The sequence below is a fragment of the Lutra lutra genome, chromosome 4 (assembly GCF_902655055.1).
Source record: "Lutra lutra chromosome 4, mLutLut1.2, whole genome shotgun sequence".
Lineage (NCBI taxonomy): Eukaryota > Metazoa > Chordata > Mammalia > Carnivora > Mustelidae > Lutra > Lutra lutra.
Window position 1 is genome coordinate 95,960,017 of NC_062281.1, and position 25,044 is coordinate 95,985,060.

At 38.2% G+C, this 25,044-nt stretch overlaps 2 protein-coding genes across 4 annotated transcripts in view; one reads left to right on the plus strand and one right to left on the minus strand.

The window, feature by feature from the left end:
- WDR3 (WD repeat domain 3) overlaps positions 1–5,384 on the minus strand; it is a 30,383-nt gene extending 24,999 nt beyond the window's left edge. Inside the window, exons 1-3 of one of the 2 annotated variants that reach the window (XM_047725500.1) lie at positions 5,332–5,384; positions 2,301–2,502; positions 1,076–1,285 (exon numbers count right to left, since the gene is read on the minus strand). In XM_047725500.1, the coding sequence (XP_047581456.1) occupies positions 1,076–1,285; positions 2,301–2,471 (381 nt within the window). In that variant the 5' untranslated portion in view covers positions 2,472–2,502; positions 5,332–5,384. Of the gene's footprint in view, positions 1–1,075; positions 1,286–2,300; positions 2,503–5,239 lie in introns of both variants that reach the window. The other variant, XM_047725499.1, reaches the window with a different exon arrangement.
- Positions 5,385–5,479: 95 nt separating this feature from the next.
- Positions 5,480–25,044, plus strand: part of GDAP2 (ganglioside induced differentiation associated protein 2) — a 72,668-nt gene continuing 53,103 nt past the window's right edge. Inside the window, exons 1-3 of one of the 2 annotated variants that reach the window (XM_047725490.1) lie at positions 5,480–5,662; positions 14,386–14,613; positions 15,922–16,061. In XM_047725490.1, the coding sequence (XP_047581446.1) occupies positions 14,438–14,613; positions 15,922–16,061 (316 nt within the window). In that variant the 5' untranslated portion in view covers positions 5,480–5,662; positions 14,386–14,437. Of the gene's footprint in view, positions 5,663–5,745; positions 5,956–14,385; positions 14,614–15,921; positions 16,062–25,044 lie in introns of those variants that run through there. The other variant, XM_047725491.1, reaches the window with a different exon arrangement.

Below are 25,044 nucleotides of genomic sequence, written 5' to 3' on the forward strand. Positions count from 1 at the left end.
TCCAGAAATAACTGACATATATCGCCGTGTTAAGTCTAAGGACTACATATAGCATGATGACCACAACAGGTTTAGCTAAAATCCATCTTTTCATATAAACAGAATAAAAAGAAAAGAAAGAAGGTAAAAGGAAAAAAAAATAATTCCTCCTTGTGAGAACTCTTAGGACTTATTCTTAACAACCTTCCTATTTCTCTTAAATGTACAAATGTTTTAAATTTAAATATTCAAATCTATCACCCTTTTCCTTTATAATTTCTTTCTTTGCTGATAGGCTTCAAGTCCTTTTGATATAAAGACCTATTTTGAAAGCAGATTAGCTTAATACATTTTAAATGATGACTTCATAATGCATTTTAACACCTGAGAGCTCCTAAAAAATATCTGCCTCTGGGGGAAAAAAAAAATCTGCTGCCCTCTTTTATTATTCCTCTTTCTCAAATTTCTGGTGTTTTTGATTTACTTGTTTTCCATATACCCTTATAAATAATTTGGTCATGTTCTTAAAACAACAACAACAAAACCTTTTTGGGATGCTTACTTACATTGCTGTAATTCTATAAATTAACTAGAAAACACTACCATCTTTGTCTTCCCATTCAAGTACCTGATTCGTATCTCTATTCAGGTCTTCTGTTACATTCTTCGGTATAGTTTCACAGTATTTTCCCGTCACTTAAGATACTATTGTAAATGCGATCTTTTACATTGTATTTTCTAACTGATGACTCTGCGACAGAGGAAAGCTACCAATTTTTATGGCAAACAACTGTTTTGTCCTCTTGTCCCATCTGTTTTATTCCCCGATTTGAGAAGCACTTCTACAATGATGTTACATAATACTTATCAGAGGCATCCTCATCTTGTTCCTATACTTAACAGGCTTAATAGACAAGCAACAAAATGAACCTCCTAATTCATACTGACCCTCCTCCCTTCACTTCCACCATCTATATGGTTTTGTATACCAAAGACCCACTGATTCACCCAACAGTTTTTGTGAACAACCTGCTTCAGCATAAGTCTTATACTCCTTCACTAGATTAAAATCTGGGCACCTGATTCAAGGTCTCACCTTGGACCCAGAAGCCAGCCTGCCCCCTAGCTGATCATACTTCAAGGAAGTGATGGCTGCTTTGTGTCCATTGAAGGTCACATTTCCTTCCCCACTCAGGAGACTGAAGATTCGGATAGACCCATCCTCATAACCAACAGCTAAGTGCAGCCCATCTGGGGAGGGACACAAGCAAGTGACTTCTTGTTTAAGTCCCTGAAGGATAAGGATCTGAAATCACAAGAATCATAAACACACAGGTGGAGTTAAGTGCATGATTAAAGGAAAAATGTGGAAATAATCAGAGACAGTAAAAAGAGCATTAATAATTCCAAATCATTCTTTAAATAATAATGAAATTCTGCAATGCATCTCAAGTTCTTTCATGTAGGAATTATTATTTGTACAGGGCAACGAAACATTCAAAAAAGGGTAAAATTATTTTCTCCAAAGCTCTACATCAGCGTGTATGTACAAAAATTTCCCAAGTGATAAATTACTAAATCCTTATCCTAAGTTAATACCAAATGATATTCCATCAAGGGTTATAAGCACTATGCTTTAACTGAGCCCCATCTTGAAAGAAACCAACCTGTACGGCACTAGGGTGCTACACGGTTTACTCCAAGAAACTGGCTGGCAACAAGTATCAAAATATTAATATCTTGGGAGTCACACAGTGACTGGGCAAGACTAAAAGGCCTATAATTTGGTGTGGTAGAAATGGCAGGCTTAGGGAACTTAGCAACACAAAGTGTCAAAGCCTAGTTTAACAAACTTGGGCCTCCTCTGTTCAATAAAAAAAGGTTCCACCACCACAGCTGAGTATTATTCCTTTTAAATGCCGAAAATTTTATAACTAGCAGTGAGGGCAGGTAAAAGAACTTGAAAAATAAAGAGCTGGTAGAGAACACCAAACAGGTCTGGAATTGTGATTACAAAAATTACCTGTAGATACTACAAATGGATACCTAAGATGTAAGCTCCTATTCGGTCATGGCTTTCAGAATTTAGATTTCAGAATTTTTCAGAATTTAGTGCAGAAAAAAAACAACAGAACCTGATACTGGGCTACCTAGAAGTAGTCCAAAGAAGAGAGATTTCTCTTTTAGAGGTACATATATTAAAAAAAAAAAATCAATCAATCTGTGCATTGATTGTGCAATCTGTGCAAGCTGTCCACTTCGACCTCTCCATCCTCAAATACCTATAAATCAGTTATCAACCTAGTTGATCTCTGGCTTACCTTCTCTCCTTTCCTTAAGTCCCAGATGAAAACATGTTCGCAGGCTGGTACTGCCACATAGCGTCCTTTTTCACCACGAAGTGTCACAAAGACAATATTACCTTTTTGGCTGCCAATAAGGCCAAAGACTGCACTGGCAACATAGCGTAGGTACTGCTTCGTGAGCCCCATGTTATAACGCCTGATACGGCAAGCGAGGCAGCTGTGCACACACACATAAGAGTCAGTTCATTGGGTACCTCGGTTTTGCTGGGCTGGCAAACACCATTTATCATGTGATTAAAGCATGTAACTTGTGACTTCTTAACCTTTATTTACTCTGAATAAGGCACTGACATAGATACCTAGACATCATTTTGTATCTGCTGCTGACTCAGCATTTAAGCTCTCATTCCTCAAGCTTCAAATTGGTCACCCTGTTATGCCCACCTCACAAATAACTAACACGTGGCCTTAATGCAGCTAAACAATTTACTTCTGTTCATTCAACCACCATCAAAGTTTTTATACCGAGACTGACAAGATTGAGATGGAAAACGTTTACCATGAATTACTGTAATCCTACTACCTAGATAAAGCACTGTTTTAGACACTGGAGTGTTGAGTAAAATAAAATCCCTAACCTCGTGGCACACATCCAGCACAGTGAGTCTCAAACACTAGTATGGATCCGAATCACCTGTGGGCCTATGAAAACAGACTGCTGGGAATCACATCCACCAAACCTCCCCAGTGCTTCTGATTCAGTAGGTCTGACGTGGGTCCCAAGATTTTTTTTTTTTTCCTAAGAAGTTCCTAAGCGATGCTGTGGTTGTGTGGTTTCTCACCTGAACTACTGTTCTAGTACATGTAGGTCCTTCTTTGATTCCCAATCAGGTCAGCTACCTACCCTTGGCACAGAAAAATGATAAAGCAACTTGGCATATAATTTTTGAAAGATGCCTTACGTAGTTCTCACCCTAAATCAAATTCACTGAAAACACTGTTTATGGATAAAAGAGACAAAAAATTAAAGAGATACTAAGTCAAGCCTGTCTGGTCTTGATATGAAAGAGTGAAAAGTGCTCCAAACACCCATGCAACTTAAAACAAACAAACAAACAATACTAGACAGCAGTTACATCCTTTTTTGGGAAGCTGATTTTTGTTGTTGGTTTTTACATATGGTTTAACTCGACAGGGTCCATTTCTGATTACACTCGGTTTTAGCCTACCTTAACAGAAAAAGATTCAATGCCAACTCTCTTTATTATTTTTAGTAATCACTGACTTTTCCTCATCTATGAACCAACAAAAGCCAGGTAAAAATCAAGGTAAGAATATTAACATGGTGATAATGCTGTTAGCCTAAGCCATCTGATCAACTCTTCCCCAATTCCTTATTCCTCCAGCCCCTCTACTGTAGTTCTTCCTCTTGGTAGTCTTTGGCCATCTATCAGTTCTTTCCACAGTATTTTCCTTGGAGACTTCACAAAGCATACTTAAGTGCAGGGACACCTACACCTCTATTTCCAGTCCTGTCCATGTACGTGAATACAAGTGATAGAATTCCAAAAACTTTCATGAGATAACCATCCAAATACCTTGCAGCATCACACTGAACATGGGTAAAACCAAACCTACCTTGCTTCCTGACCCCTTCATTTTTTCCTTATTCTAAGACACACAATCCCCCTTGCCATTCAGGCTCATAAACCTTGTATGTAACCTTGTATGAGCAAACTTTGGCTCATTAATTTAAAAAAAATATTATAGCAGCCAAGCCTTAAAGAGTATTTACTATATTGATATATTAAATGTATATACCTGAGTAAACATACGTAGTCATTTAATTACAAATAGTAATTGAGTTAATTAAAAGGGTTAACATATGCAAAACACTTAGAGAAGCATCTAGGGGCACCTGGGTGGCTCAATCCATTGAGCCCCAGACTCTTGTTTCCACTGGGATCATGATCTCAGGGTTATCAGATTGAGCCCAAAGCTCAGTGGGGAGTCTGACTGACATTCTCTCCCTCTGCCCCTCCCCTGCTCACACTCTCTCTAAAATATTTTTTTAAAAATCATGTAGAAAATTGTAAATATAAGGATAAAAAATTCTTCACAATAACCTTACAAAGTGGGTATATTCTTACCTCCATTTTACAGACAAGGAAACTAAGCAAAGAGATGTGAAATAACAAGCCCAAAGTCATTTACCCAGTTTTAAGTGCCAAAGCCAGGTTCCAATCCTCAAATTCCAAAATTTGTTCTTTTAACCTCTAAGCCAAACTGCTTCTCTCTGCCTCTGTTCTCTTTTTTGTCAGAAGCTTCCACCTAATTCATTGGTTTTCTGAAGTAGGATTCTTTTCTCTTTCCACTTTCTGTTCCAGCTCTTTATCACTGGGTACTTGTCAGGTTAGTTGGTTTCCTTCCCTGTCCTGACACCTTGCTTCCTTTATACTGTTCCTCTCACCTAGAATAACGTGCACTATCATGTCATCCTATTTTTATCAAATCGGTGTTAACCTCTGAGGTCTACTTCCTCCGAGGTCAGACCATTCTCATCGCCTTTTCTATCGCCTCAATGTTTAAAGTTATCTTCCATACAACTTGGAACTAGTCACATGCACATATCTTACCGCCTTTTGGAACCAGGTCACGACCTAACCTCCTTCCGCGACCTACCTACCATCCTAGCTTCCTACCTACGGAGCCTGAAAATATGTTTCTGAGATGCACCTAGGGGCTAGGGTGTAGTAACAGACCTGTCAGACGTCCCTAACCCGAGTCTTCAGTCAGGACAGGCTGAGGGGCTGCTCCGCGCACGGATCGTGCTGTCCGGGCATCCTAGGGAGATCTGGTCCACGCACCAGCCCCGGGAGTTAGCGGGAGGCCGCCGGGGACGGTAGGTTCCCAGTCGCCACCCTAGCAACAGCCGCCAAGGGCCCCCGCCTCACCTGATGCTGGAGCCACGGAGCCCTCAGCCAAGACCACGCAACTGTGAGCGACGAGCAAATGCGACCGAACGCCATGCCCTTAAAGTACTTACCTTGGCCTCCACGAGGCTACGAGCCACCTGGACCCGCCTACGGGACCTACCCCTTCCGGGTCCGCTTCTGTACCCACTTCCGCCCGTCATTCCTTTTGCCTTCGCGGAGGAAATGACGTACGAGGTCTCTGGTTGGTGAGGGCCCGCCGGTAGCGGAAGTCGTTGTTTCGCCACTCAAAGCTCTTGCAGCTGATCAATCCAGCCTCTTGGGACTTTGACTCGCCTGACCGCGGAGCTCCTTACCAGGGGTGTCCGGGGATGCCGCTCGGACGCTTTCTACGAGGAGCTTAAACCCGCCCCGCTGCCGCCCGGATGGGACCGCCGGAGTGCTGTGAGAAGCGGGACTGGCACCGGGGCCGGGAGGGAAGGCGGGGCGGAGCGGGCTGGGGGCGCGGCGGGAGGCTCTGAGGACTCGGCCGCGGCTGAGGGTGCGGGCAGAGAGGATTAGTGCTGACCGCTCTCTGGAGGAATGAGCCTGCTGCTTCTTCACCAGAGGTAGTCTGGCTCCTCTGGCCCGCGGCGCTGTCGGGAACAACCTATCGAAGAGAAGAGAGAGGGTAGGCGGACCTGGGCACCAGGGATAGTGGTGCTGGAGTCACCAGGGAGGCACGCGCCCTGATGCAGGTGAGATAGGGCGGCTGGGACCCTGGCGGGTTACAGTCCCAGGGTCGAGTGTGATTTGCCGCGCGTGTGGACCTGGCGTTCCACAAACCGAGAGCAGCTCGAGTCAGGGCTGGGTTAAGGCGCTAAGCCCAAGATGCTGAGTCGTCTGGATCCCCGCAGTCCCTGGAGTGACATTGGTCTGGCTGTGTGTTTCCGCTCCCTGGCCACTTGAAGGGGAAGTGACCAGGGCTGACTCCTCCTTGCTTGGTAATTGAGGATTAGGTGCTCTGTCACCAGGTAGAAATTAGCTTTTCTCTATTGCAGCTCTGTCCGCTTCTGTTCTTGGGCTGTACAGAAATGTTCAAAGTGAGTTCCGATGTCTGTAGTGGTGGAAGATTAAAGCTAACATATTGCTGTACAAAAGAAATAAGCCTCTGCCTTCGCTTATAGGACAATATATCCGCAGCCAACCTAGAAATTAGGCTTTTATCTAAATTATCTGGTTATTTTCAGATGTTTCTTGAGTTCTTTTTTCCCCGTTTCTTGAGATCTTAAGACATGTGCAGCCAGTCTTCCACAGTCAAGAAAATTGCAGTAGTGAATGGATATGTTGAGACCGTAGATAGACGTTGTAGGTGTTTTGAAACAAGATTACTGTGGGTTGGATGAATGAGAAGGGAGGAAATTGTGGCAACAGACTATTTTTATAATAAATTTCATGGAGGAAGGAAACATTTAGGTGGGTGTGTATGGTAAGTATCTCGCGTAGGACATGCGCATTGTATTATTATTGGGGAAAAAAATGTGTGCTTCAGTAGAAAACTGCATAGTCTAGATTCTATCTAGAAAGCTATTCCAAGAAAGCTATTTTACAACTCTGTGAACTCTAGAAAACTAATGATCAGTTCTGTACTTTGAACAGGTTCATAAGCAAACACTAAACCTAGTAAATCAATACTAAATAACTTCTGTCTGTGGACATGCAGATTCTGTACTCTTAGAGATTCAGTGGAACTTATGTTCTTATACATTAATTTCAATATTCCTGATCTGTTAATGTGTTCAGTTTTAGGATTCCTTTTATCTATCACCTGACAGGTTCTCTTTTGAGTTAAATAAAATGTCGAACACATTTTCATCTTTATATTTGAATGAGTCATGATTTTACTTTAAAGAATCCCTTTTAATGTTACAAAATATTACGAGAAGGGACAATCACAAATGGAAAAGATAATTTTAATAAGAGTTGGTGTAAGAGCAACTGTGTGCTAAGATAATGCATCTTATAAAATTCCCAAATCGTACAGTTTTTAAAGAGTATAATCCTAATTTTTAAGTTTCAAATTGTTCAATGTGTTAATACTTATAATTAAGACATGGTAAACTTTTAGTATGAAGGTGGTACTACAAACTCACATTGGAGCCTGTACTTTGGATATTTTTGAATGACCATATTAAATTTGATCTGGGCTATTGATACTGCTTAGAAATATTTTTGCTATACTGGATTTATTGTTGGCATATCTAACTGCTTCACCTAAGTAACTTAAACACCTAAGTAACTTTAAAAAAGTTTATTTCCATTTGCATAGAATGAATTTTAATATTATAATAGATTTGGATGGAGGTATTATACACAAAAATCTAATGTGCCCTGAAGTTTTAAATATTGAAATACAAGGCATAAAAAATGGTAAACCTGTAATTTATCTCTTTATACTTTTATCCAGGCCTATCTAATCACTATAGCCATTTTGTAGAACAAGCAAACAGATTTAAAGTTCTTGTTTTTCTCTTTTAAATGATACCATTTTCTACTTATCCAGACAAAAACTGGGCTATGCCAAGATAGTAATCTAGAGTATTCTGTCTGATTCTTCCTAGTCTTAAACAATAAAAATCTAACCTCTCTACCAATCCAGTTATTCATATAAAGCATTATTTAGAGGACTTCTTAAACTAAAAGAATGAAAGACTTTTTAAAAAATGAGCATTTGGAGGCATTGTGGGTGGCTCAGTGGGTTAAGCCTCTGCCTTCAGCTCAGGTCATGATCTCAGGGTCCTGGGATCGAGCCCTGCATCGGGCTCTCTTAGCAGGGAGCCTGCTTCCCCCTCTCTCTCTACCTGCCTCTCTGCCTACTTGTGCTCTCTCTTTAAAAAAAAAAAAAAAAAAGCATTTAACCTAAATGTTTACAATATTTGAGAAAAAGACAAGCCACAGAGTAATGAGAATGGTTTATACTCATTATTCGTTTGTATTATAAAGGATATATGGAGAGCTCTCGTCGTCTTTAGGTCTTCATTCGTGAAGATACTGAAGGTAATCCTTAACATAGTATGGCTAAGGAAATAGATATGATCCATTCTGGAATCTTCTGTTTGCCTCATGTAGACTTTTTGAACCTGGACATGGATGTCTGGCCTCAGGAGCCTTTAATACTAAGGTTTAATGTTTGCTTATGAACCTGTTCAAAGTACAGAACTGATCAACTGATATTCAGTGGAAAGTCTTGCTTTAGGTATAGTAGCCTTCTCCCCGCCTCACCTGATTACTCTGTATTATCACTGGGATTCTTTTTTTTTTTTTTTTAAGATTTTATTTATTTATTTGACAGAGAGAAACACACACAGAGAGGGAACAAAAGCAGGGAAGTGAAAAAGGGATAAACAGACTTCCCACTGAGCAGATAGCCCTATTCGGGACTTGATCCCAGGACCCTGGGATCATGACCTGAGCCGAAAGCAGACGTTTAATGACTGAGCCACCCAGGCGCCCCTATCCCTGGGATTCTTAATCTGAGTCTGGGAATCTTCTCAAATTTATTTGCAACTCTTTGCCTCTATGAGCTCCTCAGATGCTCACATTTTGAGTACTAAAAAGGTCTTGACTTCTTACGTGATTCTCAAAGGGATCTGTGACCCCAAGAATGTTAAGAACCACTGTACCTTAAGTATCAGGAATCATCGGGGGCGCCTGCATGGCTCAGTGGGTTAAGCCTCTGCCTTCGGCTCAGGTCATGATCTCAGAGTCCTGGGATCCAGCCGGCATCAGGGTCTCTGCTCAGCAGGGAGCCTGCTACCCCTTCCCTCTCTGCCTGCCTCTCTGCCTACTTGTGATCTTTCTCTCTGTCAAATAAATAAATAAAATCTTAAAAAAAAAAAAAAGAAGTATCAGGAATCAAACTTTCCTGCCTAGCTTGGATTTGCTGTGTTGGAGGAGAAGGGACATTTAAATCTCTTTTTGGTGAGAAGATCAATTGCAACTTAGAGATGGAGCTGAAAAGGAATTTACCCTTTATTAAATGTCATGACACTTTCTATATAATGCCATTAAACTTTGAGAGCTCTCAACTGTATTTATTACTCATTAAATACACAATATCTTATGGGTGACAATGACTTTGAAGATCTGGGAAGAAGGGACATCTGGGGGCCCAGTCATTAAGCATCTGCCTTCAGCTCAGGTCATGATCGCAGGTCCTGGGATCGAGCCCCACATCAGGCTCCCTGCTTGGTGGGAAGCCTCCTTCTCCCTCTCTCACTTCCGCTTGTGTTCCCTCTCTCACTGTGTCTTTCTCTGTCAAATAAATAAATAAAATCTTTTAAAATAAAAAAAGATCTGGAAGGAAGGTCCCATAAATTATATGGACAAGAGGTGATTAGAGATATAAGAGAACCACCAGTAGTGTACTGTCAAAGTAGGTAATAGAATTTCAGAGAAAGAATGATCAATAGGTAATGCAACTAAAATGTGGTTAGTTCCTGGATTTGACATTTGGTCAATCATTTTAGACCTTGAAAGAGCAGTTTTAGCATTGTTAAGTGATGGAGGTAAAACTGCAGTAAGTTGAATAAATGGGAGAAAAGGAAATAGAGCTGCAAAACAGATTATGGTTATAAAGTTAAATGATAGAATGAGGAGTTTCATTGGTGTCTGAAGAAGAAATGCAATAGGAAATTTTTTTGAGGGTAGGAGGACCTAGGGGATGGAGAGATCAGATATTGTTAAGGGGGAGTTAAGACATTCTGTTACAGGAGAGCTGATGAAAGGGAGTAAAATGCATAAATGAAGGCAGTTTGGCAGGTTTAAAGTGTGGCTCCCAGATGTGCCCTTACCTCTGTAAAACTCTTCTACTTTTGGTCTCCACTGTCACTTTGTGGAAGAGACATTCTCTGCTTCTCGAAATTCTAAATTAGCTTTCCATCTTGTTCTTCTTTACAGAACATTTCTTACAGATTTTAACTATGTATTTCTGTGATTATGTATATTTGTGTGATTTTTGGGAGCCACGCTTTTTGTGAGTCTGTCTCTTCCATTAGAGTCTCCATACCTAACAATACTTGAATAAATGAGTGCCTGGAACAAATAAGCATTTATTATCTTGCATTTTCTGTGGGTCAGGAATTCAGTAGCAGCCTGCAGTGAGGATATCAGCTGGGCTGAAGTCATTTGAAGCCCAACAAAGGCTGGAAGATCCAACATGATTCCTTCACCTGCCTAGGCATTGATGCTGGTTGTTGGCAGGAACCCTCAGGTTCTTCCCATGGGGGTCTTTCATGGGCTGCTTGAGTGTCCTGCATCATGCAAGCACTCCAAGAAAGAGCATGATAGCTTTTATGACTCATCCTTGGAAGTCATATGCAGTCATTCTGCAGTGTCCTGTTGGTTACAGGGGTCAGCCCTATTCATTATAGGAGGCAGCTATACAGGGGCATAGATATCAGGAAGCAGGTATCATTGAAGGACATCTTAGAGGATGTTAACCACAGATGCGATATAGTATAGCATAGAGAGTCACCCAAGAATTATTAAAACAGTTTCATAATAGTGTTGTTGGAGGGTCCAGCTGACCTTGGAAAGCATGCATTTGTCTTGGCAGCAGACAGGATAATTACTGATTTTTTTTTTCTAGTAGCATAAGAGCAGGATTAGAGAAGACAGACTTTGGATTGATCTAGGTATTGGGGATTAACAAGTCATTTCAAGAGCAGACATTGAGATAAATTAAGTGTATCTTAATTCAGCAGTGTGTGTTTGGTTTTTGGTGCTCATTAGAGTCTTTGACAGCAAGTGTTTTAATCTCTGCCACACATGGAGACATCTTTATCTCAACAGTGGTACAGGTGACTTTCACATGGGCTCTGAGAAAGTTGTAACAACTTTTATTGTGCCTTGCTTTGAATTCTCACAATAACCCTAGGAGTGTATTACTCTTATTTTTGAAATAAGGGAACCCTGGCGTAAGTCAAGGATAGCAGAGCTGTTAGGTCCTAGACCAAACTCAGGCCTGCTAACAGAACCCCAGCTCTCACATTGCACCACCCTGCCTCTCCCTCGCAGTATAATTACATATGGAAATATTTATCTCAGAATACTAAAGAAGCCAAGCTCAAAACTGTACATAATCATTTCACCTATCATAGAAAAAGATAACTCTATTAAAGTTTGAGAGTTTTTCCTTTCTTAACCTTTTTTCCCTAAAATGTTCTATAAGTGAGTATTACTTAGAGAAATTATTTTAAAGAATTATGTCCTGAAAGTACTTGAGTTTGCAAAATGAGAACTAAGTTTAATGTTTAATGGAATTTTTATATTATAGTTAAGAAGTTTTAACATGGGGCGCCTGGGTGGCTCAGTTGGTTAAGCAGACACCTTCAGCTCAGGTCATGATCTCAGAGTCAGGGTCCTGGGATCAAGTCCCACATTGGACTCCCTGCTCAGCAGGAGTCTGTTTCTCCCTCTCCCTTTACCCCTCCCCCCACTTGTGCTCTCTCTCCCTTTCTCTCATGCTCTCTCTCTCAAATAAATAAATAAAATTTAAAAAAAAATTTAGCATGAGTCATTGTCCTCAACAATCTGTGAATAATTTTTTAAAGTATTAATTTCTGCAAAGTGTCATTCCATTGAGCTTCAGGTGGTTCAACCATGGAAAATAAATGTAGTCTCTTTTTGTCCGCTATTCAGCTTGTCCAGCTCAGGTTTGAACACTTTTTAACAGATCAACAGATTTCGTGGTTGCCTCCTGTTTCAAAGGCCAATGGATGGACTAAATACCAACTTCTAGATAAAATTAGTTTCTTTATTTCAATAATCTCAAAGGAGTATTTTGTATCAAACAAGAATAATTTTCTTACATAGTTTTATTGTGGTATAATCTCTAAGGCCTTTCAGAAATTGTTAAGTGATCACGTTTCCTACTCCATGCTGGTACAGGTATTAACATATTGTGCCTGATCCATGGTTCATTCCACTTAGTATGTCACACTTCTCACCAAGAAACACCAAGGAATTAGATGTAGAAAGGCATATTTGTTCTCCTTGCCTCTAACAATAAACATAAGGATCACACAGAAAAACTTCTCTAACAAGTTCACAGGGCAGCTTTCATTCCCTAATTGTCTGTCTGCTCAGTGTTACCAGTGATCTTTACCTTACCAAACCCACTAATCAATCCTCAGTCCTTTTACTCAACATTTCAGTAGCATTTACCCAAACTGATCCTTCTCAAGCACTCCTCAAAATGCGGTCTTCACGTTGCTTTTAGTCTCCCATACTTTCCTGGTATTCCTTCCTGTCTTATCAATCCTCTCTATCTCGCTTTTTTTAACTTGTCCTCTTTGCAGCCTGTAAGTTTTGCCTTACGACTCAAGTCTTCTGATTTCGTTTCTCCTTTTGTATTATGTCTCTTGGTAATCATGTCCAGTGTTCCCATAGCCTTAAACACCACCCGCAGGCTGAGTCTTCCATATTTATATCTGTAGCCCGATCTCTCCTCTAAACTCTAGCCTCATATAGCCAGTGCATGTCTGACATCAATACTTGGCCGAAGGAGGAGCATCTCAAACTTCATACATGCAAAAACACATGAGGAAGAATGACCTTGATTGTCACTCCACTGAACAATCTACTCCAGTCTTCCCCTTCCCTGTAAATAGAATTAACATCTACTCAGTTGCTCAAGCAAGAAATCGAGGAGTGACCTTACCTTTGATTCTGTTCTTTTCCCTCACCCTTCATATTCATTTAGCAAGTCTTGTTGACTCTACCTTCAAAATGCATTCCAAATCCAATCATTTATCATCGCCTTCGTCACCATCTCACCTAAATCCCTGCAGCCATTTTCTGCTCTGGTCTTTGGTTGTACTCTCATCCCTACTGGATCTCACTGTAGCTTGAGTAATCAGACCAAGTATTATCTATATTAAGTCATTCCATTTGTCAAGATCCTCTAACAGCTTCCCCCCATATTATGATAAGACCAAACCTTCTTATGGCTTACACACTGCATCATGTAGCCTTTCCCTCTCTCATTACCTACCATTTATTAGCTAGCTTATTCTGTTCTATCCAGATCAGTTTCCTTGCCCTTCCTGGAAGACATAAGCTCCTTCCTGCCCTTTGGGCCTTTTCTCTATTTCCTCCTCCTAAAACACTGCAGGGTTTCACATGGCCTGCTGTTTCACTTTATTTAGCTCTCTACTCAGATACTACCTTTTTTCTCATAATAGTTATTGCTTCCAGTCATTCCTTTGGATACCTGCTTACTTTGATTATTGTTTATCATCTCCTTTCTAGGAAGCATAAGCTCAGTAAGTGCTTGGACTTGCTGTCTTATTCACCATTGTATCCCCAGTGCCTCGAACAGTACCTGACATGTAATAGATGCTTACAAAGATTTGCGAATGAACGAATCTGCATTTTACTGAAACAGCTGCCTTCTTGGCAAATTAAATATCCTTACTTCTCTTTGTAATACTTGATACTGTGTGTCTTCCTGTCACCCTCCTCTTCTAATTTCTGTATTTCCCTACAGCCAGCATCCTACACATCAGTGTCTCATGCCATATCTTAGAAATTGTCCAATCCTGTTAATTCTTCTTCGTATGTTGCCTCTCAAATCCATGCCTTCTGCTCCATCTGCTTTTCCTAATAAGTTCATACTTTTATTATCTTTTGTTACTTGACTGCAGGAACCTCCCTGCTTCTCATTTTGTCTTACTCAGTTATCATTTAGTAAGATTTATATTATCACATCTTATCATTTGGCTGAACTCTACTTTTTTTGACCGAACTCTTTAAATTGTCCATATTATTTATCTTTATATCTCTTGCAGCACCTAGCAAGCCCCCCTCCTGTCAATTGCAGACATTCAGTGAATGTTGAATGAGTTGTCTTGGGTTTCTGGAAAGTAGAACTGGTGGGCCATGTGATTATTTTAATGGCTGTGATTCTTTGAAAAGAAATTGTGCTGAAAGAATCCCCTTTTATTCCTATTTTAGAAAAGCTATAGCAATTCTTCATTATATATTGGTTTTTATGGACTATTTTAAGCAGCTAGTCACACAATGTCCTTTAGAGTGTTTCATGGTAGAGATTTGTTTTTTGATCTAATAGAAATAAGGTAATATTTGTACTTCTCTATTAAAACAGTTCTTTCTTTTCTTTTAAGCTAAAGTCTGCAGTGAATATTGAATCCTGAGGAATTTGGGGAAAGACATTCCATGGATCCCTTGGGTGCACCTTCCCAGTTTGTGGATGTGGACACACTGCCAAGCTGGGGCGACTCATGGGAAGATGAATTAAATACTTCTGATATTGCAGCTGAAACGTTTCAGGAAGACACTATTAGATCACCTTTTCTTTACAATAAGGATATCAATGGGAAAGTGATTCTTTGGTAATTCTTTCATTAAATCATATCATGATATAATAATACCCATAAGTTCTTCTAAATTATTTTTTTCTCATTGTTTCTTCTAAATTTTTTTTCTCATAATTTCTTCTAAACTCTTTTTTGTAAGCCCTAGCATTGTTAAAATACTGTTTTGCTTATACTTACAGTTTTATTGAGGAATAACTGACATACAGTTAACTGCACATGTTTAAAATGTACAGCTTGGTGGATTTTAACATGTATGTATCCATGAACCTGCTGTGTTACTTTGATCACCATAGTCAAGATAGTTAATATATTTATCACCCCCAAAAGTATTTCTTTGTGTCCCTTCATAATCCTTCCTGTCTCCTTCTCCTCCCTGACTCCCCATCCTCCAGCAACCATTGATCTTTCTGTCACTATAGATTAGTTTGCATTTTCCAGAGTTTTATATAAATGGAAATCACATGACCTTTTTTTTTATTCTGGCCTCTTTCATTCAGCATAATTTTTTGAAAGTTCATCTATGTTCTTGCATCTGTTAGTAGTAATACCTTTTTTTTAAAAAAATGCTTTATTGCGGTATAATTCATGTATCATACAATCCACCAGTTTAAGTTGTATGTCTGTGGTTTTTTTGTATATGCAAAAAGTTGTATAAGCATCAGCCATAGTCAGTTTTAGAACATTTTCATCACCTCAAAGTCCTGTATGCATTAGCAGTCTTTTCTCATTTCCCCCATCTCTCAGCTGCAGCCAACCACTAATCTGCTTTCTCTGTCTATAGATTTGTATATTCTGGACATTTCATGTAAATGGAATCAACTGTGACTTAGTATAACATTTTGAAGGTTCATCTATATTGAAGTATGAATCAGTACTTCATTCCTTTCTGCGGCCAAATAATATTCCATTGTATGGCTATACCTATCACATTTATCAGTTTATTGGTTCATTAGCTGATAGACATTTGGGTTGTTTCCACTTTTTGGCGATCATAAATAATGCTGCTGTGGTGTACTCTTGAAACCAACCGCTTTCCACTGTCTAAGCATTCTATTATAGTGAAAGAGAAATACGAAAGAAGCAAAGGAGTAACTTGCGGGTTCTGTGGCTTTCAGGGTTATAGCATTTGCATTGAAGATTCTAAGATGTCAGATTAGTCTTCCTGAGTCCAGAACTACTTTTTCACTCTTGCTTAAGCTTGTGAGCTACCAAAACCAATGTTGTGAGGGGAGTGAGGATAGAATGTTTTGAAAGAATTAGCAGTTAGCTTTCTTATCTCCCTACTTTTCCCCCACACTTGTACTTTGTTTTTCATTTCCTCAGGAAAGGAGATGTGGCATTACTGAACTGTACAGCCATTGTGAATACCAGCAATGAAAATCTTACAGATAAGAATCCTGTGTCAGATAGTATCTTCATGCTCGCAGGACCTGATTTGAAGGAGGACCTCCAGAAACTTAAGGGTGAGTGAGGTTTCCTAGGTATATTATTGCTTAGGAAACATTTATTTTTGATATGTGAAGAAGGATGTTTTGCATTTAGTGAGAATACTAAGTAGATGTGGCTATTTTGTTGTTGTTTAAACTTCATAAACACAGCTTTTGAAAACCCCACATTGTGTTAGAAGCAGAGCACTGAGACTTTACTCTCATGTTCTCAAATTTGAAAATGACAGTCACTGTAGCCAGTTATATCTTTGGTAGTGTTTTCTTGGCTGTCTATTTTTCTTGTACTAATAAGCTTTGGGAAACAACTATCCTTTCTCTAAACTGAAAAATTTTATGATTTGATATTGATAGAGAATTTTTCATATACTTCATGGGAAGTGATTGTTGCACTTTGGAAATGTAATTGATTTACCAATAAAACCAAAATGCATTCTAAGAGCAAAATATATTCTTGACTAATTTTGCATTTGCTCCTCTTTTCTTAACCAGAACATTCTTCTGAGAATACTTCATTGGAAATGGGGACAGGAAGAGTTCTATTAGTTCAGAATCTTGTTTACTTTATTTGCATTCATTTTCTTAAATTACCAACCTGGCAAACCAGGTTACTGTTATTTGAGCCCAAATAGAATATTATGAAATTCAATCATCCCATTTTATAAAAAGTAATTATGAAATACAGCAGTGTTTCTTAAAATGTAAACAACAAATCTCATCTCCATAAAATTCTGATTTCCTTGACCTCTACCATTTAATAGTGAAAACTGTTTTCTAACCTAATAAAGATATTAGCATTTGAGCAGGAATATATATTGCTGACTCCATGAACAAAGGAAGGGAATAGGGAAGAAGTACATTATCTAATCAAGAAACTGAACTCTATGATAGCAGAAAGAGGGGGAAAAAGGCCTTAATTAAACTAAAAACATGCTACCATGAAGAACATGTAGAAATTAGAAAATGTCGTATAGATAATACTAAGAAGTTCCTTGATAACGGTAATAGAGAAGTTGGTCTGGAAAAATCCCTTATGGTCCATGTGCGTATGTGTGTGTGTGTTCTCAACCTTAGAGCTGGACTTAGGGATAAGAAAAAGGAAGTAATAAAATCTAATACAAGGATACAAGTAAAGCTTCAGTATTTAACAGCATATGTTTGAGAGCCTCCAAGCAAGAGTTTACATTATAACTCTGCCCTTCACTAACTGTGTAATGTAAAACCAATTACTTCACCTCTGGGCCTGAGTTTCCTTTTCTTAAAGTGGGCATGGTAATAATAGTCTCTACCTCAGTTTCTGACACATAGCAAGAGTTCAGTGAGTATTTGGGGATGGAAACAATATCATGAAAACCAAATTAAATAATGACCATTAAGTGTTAGGCACATTCTAAGTGTTCAATGTTATTGCTGATGCTAGCTACAGGCCTCAGTTGTTTGATGAGTCAGTGCCAACCTGCGGGCATCTTCAACAACTTGATGAGTGATTACAGTGTGACTTCCCAAATCTGTGTGTGATAGAAAGCTGAGAGGAGTTAATAAGGAGATTTTGGATATTAGACCAACGAATTTTAAATATTCTGAATCGACTGGTAGTATGAGCCAAAAAATGAAAACATTGACAGGGATGAATATAAAAGTTTTGCAGTAAGTTTAAAACCTTAATTATCCAAATTCTGGTTGGGGAAGCCCAGTTTGACAACTCTTATTATATAAGAAAGTATTTGCTATTGGAAAAATGGCATTATCATTCATTCCATTTTTCATGCAAAAAACTTCAGGTTAACGCTTTACTCCTTATCCCCCACATAAAGTTTGTCATCAAGCCATAAATATATCTTGTATCTCTTTATCACCACTGCCTCCAACGTAGCCTATCCTGCCATCATCCCCTCTGTGGACTACAGCCATAGCTTCCCTTTCATCTGGTTTCCCTACCTTCATTCTTCTTTAACTAAATCTCTTTAACACATGCAGTAAGCATTGCTTTTTTTTTTTTTTTAAAGATTTTATTTATTTGACAGAGAGAGATCACAAGTAGAGAGAGAGAGAGAGAGAGAGAGAGAGAGGAGGAAGCAGGCTCCCTGCCTAGCAGAGAGCCCGATGCAGGATTCGATCCCAGGACCCTGCGATCATGACCTGAGCTGAAGGCAGAGGCTTTTAACCCACTGAGCCACCCAGGCAGCCCCAGCATTGCTTTTTAAATTGTAAATCCCTTAGTATTGGTTCTCTGCTTTAAACCATGTAGTGCCTCCCATTACACTTGAAATGTAAACTCCTCAAACTGGTTCCCTCAGGACCTTCAAAATATCAGTTACTTGCCTCCAGGCTCCTTTCACATCCCCTTTTCCGTTCTGTAACATATTGAACCAATCTGATCTCTAATTTCTTCCTTTAGCTCCTTTTCAATTTTGCATGTACTTTGCTCCCTCTCTCAGTTCTTCACTCTTATTCTTAAGTCTTTGCTTGTATCTCTTTCGCAAAGCACTGTTCCATTTACTTCAGAATTGGCCAGTCTCTCCATGATATATATATATACTCCCAGCATGTAGTACTTCTCTTTGGGGCTCTTATCACAGTTGTAATTTCATAAATGGTTTACCTGATGAAAGTGTTCCCATTAAACTTTGGCTTCTGTGAAAGTCTTATTGGTCTCCATGTGTTCTGTAACAAGAATAGTGGAGTCATCCTTTAAGGAATAGATAAACGACTAGAAATTCTCTGGGATTTTAACTAGCTAGACTCAGCAATGATAAGGTCTCATTTCTACTGAGAATACTAACATTATCAGATTATATCACTAGAAATACAGCATCATAGAGGAAGGTAATTTTTTATCAGCTTAAAATAGACTATTATGTCTATAAGATGTTTTATGTAAGCCTGATGGTAATCCACAGGGGAAAAACCTTTAATAGATACACAAAAGATAAAGAGAAAGGAATTAAAGCATACCAGTAAGAAAAAGAAGTCACAAAGGGAGACTGAGAGAAAGGAACAAAGGAACTTAAAAAAAACCCAGGAAGCAATTAACAAAAGGGCCATAGTAATTCCTTACCTAGCAATAATTATTTTAAGCATAAAAGGACTAAGTTCTCCAATCAAAACACACAGAGTCATTGTTGGATTTTAAAAAACAGATCCAACAGTATAGTGTCTACAAGAGATTTCACTTTAGGTTTAACGACACACATAGGCTGAAAGAGAGGGGATGCTAAAAGATATTTTGTGCAAATGGAAACCAAAAGAGAGCAGGAGTGGCTGTACTTATGCCAGATAAAATAAACTTTCAGTCAAAATTGATCACAAGAGATAGAGGTCACTATATGGTGGTACAGGGGTCAGTTTATCAAGGGGATATAACAGTTGTAAATATGTATGTACCCAACATTTTTGAAGCACCTAAATAAATATTTAAGGCAAATGTTAATATACTTAAATGGAGAAACAGCAATACAGTAATAGTTGGAGACCACAGAATACCACTTTCAACACTGGATAGATCATCCAGGCAAAATTAATAAGGGAACAGAAGGCCTAAATTATACTGTAGACCAAATGGTCCTAATAGACATATACAGGACATTCCATCCAACAACACCAAATACACATTTTTCTGAAGTGCATAGAGAACGTTTTCCAGGATAGATCATATGTTGGGCCACAAATCAAGCCCTGTCAAATTTAAGAAGATTGAAATCATATCAAGTATCTTTTCTGACCACAATGGTGTGAAACTAGAAATCAGTAATAGGAAAATTTAAAAATTCACAAGTACATGGAAATTAATACATTTCTGAACAATTAGTGGGTCAAGAAGAAATCAAAAGGGAAATCAGAAAGTATCTCAAAACAAATGAAAATACAATATACCAAAATTTATGGGATGCAACAAAAATAGTTCTAAGACAGAAATCCATAGCAATAAATGCCCAGATACTAAGCAAAAAGAAAGATCTCAAATAAACATCCTAACTTTAATCCTCAATAATTAGAAAATGAAGAATAATCTAAATCCAGAATTAGCAGAGGGTAGGAAATAATAAAGTCTAGAGCAGAAATTTAAAAAAATAGAGACTAGAAAGAATTTGGGGAAAAAATCAATGAAAAAATAATTGATTTTAAAAAATTGACAGACCTTTAGACTAACCAAGAAAAAGCAGTCAAATAAAAGCATAAATGAATGAGGAGAAAGTATTACAGCTGATACCACAGAAATATAAAGGATCATGGAAGACTGCTGTGAATAATTATATGCCAACATATTGGATAACCTAGAAGAAATGAGTAAATTCCTAGAAAGATATGGTCTGCCAAGACTAAATTGTGAAGAAACAGAAAATCTAAACAGACCAGAAGAAGTAAGGAGATTGAATCAGTAATCAAGCACCTTCCCAACAGAGATAAGCCTAGGACTTGAGCTTCACTGGTGAATTCTATCATACATTTTAAAAAGAATAGTAATTTTCCTCAAATTTTTCCCAAGAATCAAAGAAGAAAGAACATTTCTAAATTCATTTTACAACACTAGAATTACCCTAATACCAAAGCCAGGTAAGACACTGCAAGAAAACTATAGTCCTGTATCCCTGATGAATATAGGTGCAAAAATTTTCAACAAAATAGTAGCAAACCAGATTTAACAGTACATTAAAAGGATCATACACTACATTTTCTTTATTCATTTATCTACACATTTGTGTGTGTACATATATATATACACATACACACATATAAACAAGTGTATATATATTGTATATATATAAAATACACATAGACACAATGGGATATTTAGCCATAAGAAAGAAGGAAATCCTGCCATTTGTGACAACATGCATAGTACTTGATGGTATTATGTATGGTAAGTGTAGTAAGACAGACAAATATTACATGACTTCACTTATATGTGGAACCTAAAAAAAAGCTGAAGTCAAAGAAATAGGAGAATGGTGGTTGCCGGAGAGTAAGGGAGATGATATGTTGGTCGAAGGAAACAAATTTCCAACTATAACATGATTAACGTCTGAGGATGTAATGTACAACATGGTGATTATAATTAACAATTCTGTGTTACATACTTGAAAGTTGCTAAGAAAGTAGATCTTAAATGTTCTCATAAAAGAAAAAGGTAGTTATTTGAGGTGGTAGATGTATTAACTAACCTTATTGTGGTTAACTATTTCTCAATGTATACTTGTATCAAATCTTCATTTTATACACTTTAAACGTATACAGTGTTATGTGTTGATTATGCCTTAGTAGAGCTTGTGGGGGTGGGGAGAAGAAGTATAGTATCAGAGTCAAGAATGGCTGTCCTTTATTTGTCTTGGTAGGACCTGTAGCATACAGTCAGTATTCATCTTATTTTTATTACAACTTTTTAAGAGTCATGATAAACTGAGGTACACCTAAAAGAAAATGATTAGCATGATATATACACTGTGGAAACCATACAATTTGAAGATATAGTTTAAAGGGCTGGGGTTGGGATACCTGGGTAGCTCATCAGTTAAGCGTCTGCCTTTTGGCTCAGGTCATGATCTCGATCCTAGGATCCAGTCCTGGGTTGGGTTCCCTCCTCAGCGGGAAGTCTCCTCCTCCCACTCCCCCTGCCTGCTGCTCCCCCAGTCGTGTGCTCACTCACTCTCTCTCTCTCTTCCTCTGACAAATAAATATATAAAATCTTTTAAAAAAAGAAAAATAAATAAAGGGCTAGGGTTGGCATAGAGAAAATCTGAGGGAAACATGATTGTCTTCCTCAAACAATTGAAAAAGCTTCGTACTGAAGAGAGTGAGAGATAGTTTTATTGTGTTCCTAGAATCCTCGGTGGGAAGATACATAAAACATCATCTATCAGTTCAGTCAGAGAAAATTTACTAAGAAATAGAGCTTCCTAAAAATGGAGTGGGCAGACTTGGCCTATTATACCCAAATTTAAAAAAAAGAGAGAGTGTGTGTGTATGCGCGCACACGCACGTGTGTGTGTCTGTGCTTCCCAGTCTTACATCCAGTCTTTGAATTTAGGAATTTTATGAACCTAAAGCTATGTGGGTTATTGTTTTGGTAAAGAACGTGTGGTAAGAGAGATTGATAAATGATGTTCAGCTTTAGAGTCAGAATAGAATCTGATAATTGGCCTACTTGTTTCTGGGCAAGAATCCATGTAATTTATAGATACTTAAGTAGCTGAAGTATCTCCATGTACAAAATGAAAAAAATACTTTCTTTTCCCATCAGGATCACTATATAGTTTTGCTGCTTAGATGTTCCATCACTTGGTTCTTAAATGTGAGGTTTGCTAGGATGGGAGTACATATACTACACTTTTTGATTGCTCTGTTCTCGTATGAATAGGACTCTTTGCTATAAGCATTAAGACAACTTTTGTATTTCTTACTGTGGATGTTGGGATTTAGAGAGAAGTACGTGAAGTTGAAAAGACCTAACTAATCTTTAATACTCAGATATATTCAGGCTATCATTGCAGCAGCGCTCCTCAGTGAAAGATGTAGTCAGGGATAAAAGATGCACTGGACAGAGTTATGGCTGGAGTGAACTTGAACTGATTCAGGAAATTTGTATTCGTTTTACAGGAATTAAAAATACTTTGAGGACTGTGTTTTAACTGTTGATAATGATGTCAGGATTTGGGCTTTAGGTTAGAAGAAATCTGGGCTTAGAAAGAACAAATGGAAGATTGGGAAGCAATGCAACAGTACTTAGCCTAAGTCTAGTCTCCAGAGTTCTGAGTTTTGGTTAACAATTATTAAAGGAAAGGTGAGATTCCTAGAACCAAAGTATCCTGAACACTTAACAGTTCTTTACTGTTTCTGTAGTCTATCCTCAGAGATCTTCGGGATTGATTCTGCAAACTGAGTTCCCAAATATGTGTTTGCTTGCTTGCTTTATTTTTTTTATATATATCATTTCTTTTGAATAATTGTTGTCTACTTACAGAAGCAATAAATGCAAATTGTAGAGATTATATGCACAGAAGCTACAAAATAAATGAAAACTTAACATTTCCACCCCACAAAGATCACCACTACTAGTTCTGTGGTACATTTTCTTCTGGATCTTTCTGTACATATAAGTAGGTATATGCATTCGTTCTTAAATATTTTGTTATCAGCATAAAATAAAATAATTATATGCATATACTGTCCTTATCTTTGATCAGATAATTGTATACATACTTTTTTTAAAAAAGATTTTATTTATTTATTTGACAGAGAGCGAGTGAGCACAAGTAGGGGGAGCAACAGGCAGAGGGAGAGGGAGAAGCAGCCTCCCTGCTGAAGGGCTCAATCAGAGGACCCTGGGATCATGACCTGAGCTGAAGGCAGATGCTTAATGACTGAGCCACCTGGGTGTCCCAGCTGCACATATACTGTTCTGTAGCATGCTTTCTTCAGTAAATGAATTCCACCTTTTGGCTTCAGAAATTACTTTATCTAATACCCAAACCATATTATAAATTTACAGTTGACCCTGAAATGCCCTCTTCAGCTATTTTGTCCAAACTGATATCCAATCCAGGGTCACACATCTAACTGTTGTATCTTTAAAAAAATTTTTTTTCCATCCATCTCAGTTCCCTTTTTATGATACCAGCTTGTTGAGTGAACTAGGTTGAGATGTTTTCCAAGATGGCCCACCTTTGGATTTATCTCATTACCCTGAGGAGCCATTTGGTTTCTTGCTTTATCCCTTGCATTATAACCTGGAGTTATATCTAATGGAATCAGGTTTGGCTTAAGCATTCCATAGGTGATATTGTATTGTGTACTTAATGTATCATATTGGAAGATGTATAAAATCTGATTGACCCATTAGTGGGCCATTACTGACACTAAGATGGTTCTCTGGTATAAAGTCATGACAGCTTGATTCTTCTATTTATATAGTTGTTTTACCCTTTGTGACTGAAAAGTAATCAATATGGGGTTATTTAAGCTCTGTGAATGTCCGTTCTCTGTCACACGTTCACATAATGGTTTTAGCAACTATTTATAGGCTTTGTCTGAGTCAGTAATTTCATTAAGATTATGAAGTTATATTTTTCTAAAACCTATCATTATATCCATAGTTACTAGCTAACATTCCTGTAGAGTCTTTCCTCAATAACTGATATGTGGTTACTCTGAATTACAGTTTCTGTGAGAGGGCAGGGTAAATGCTTGTTTTATTTACCATTTTTCAGTGCCTCAAATGGTGCCAAAGAGGTTTTTCCACCTTTCTCTTTTTCGACTGTCAGTTTGTGTTTATGGCTTTTCATGGGTCAACGTATATGTGATCATAAAAGTCAAAGAATTTTATGTCACAATGTACAAAGGAAAGCATCAGTTCTCTGCCTTTCCCTTTCCTGCCTTGAGAACTGTTCACCAGAGGCATATATACTTCCAAAACTTTAAGTTCCTTATTTACCTTCTGTTTCCAAATAATATGCTGCAACTACTATATTGATTTTTTTCTCGGTCTTTTGACTTCTTATTATGGAAATTAAAGATTAAATTCTTGTTCACCCACGCTCTTCTTCTTTTTTTTTTTTTTTAAGATAGATTTATTTATTTATTTATTTATTTATTTATTTATGTGACAGAGATCACAAATAGGCAGAGAGGCAGGCAGAGAGAGAGGAAGGGAAGCAGGCTCCCCGCTGAGCAGAGAGCCTGATGCAGTGCTTGATCCCAGGACTCTGGGATCATGACCCGAGCCGAAGGCAGAGGTTTTAACCCACTGAGCCATCCAGGCGCCCCCATGCTTCTCTTTTACATATACATGAAATACTCACATTTTCTTCCCTCTTCACTATCTTCCCAAATAGGCCTGTCAGATTTTTATTAAATCCCCATTCAGCATTAACATTGTGACTGAATAAGTATTACTCGCCACTGATTACAAAACTGATTAGTGTTCTTTTTGTACAACTATTTTCCTCTAAGTTAATTTTTTTAAGTTCCTCTAAGTTAATTTGCTTAATTTTCTAATTAACTTATT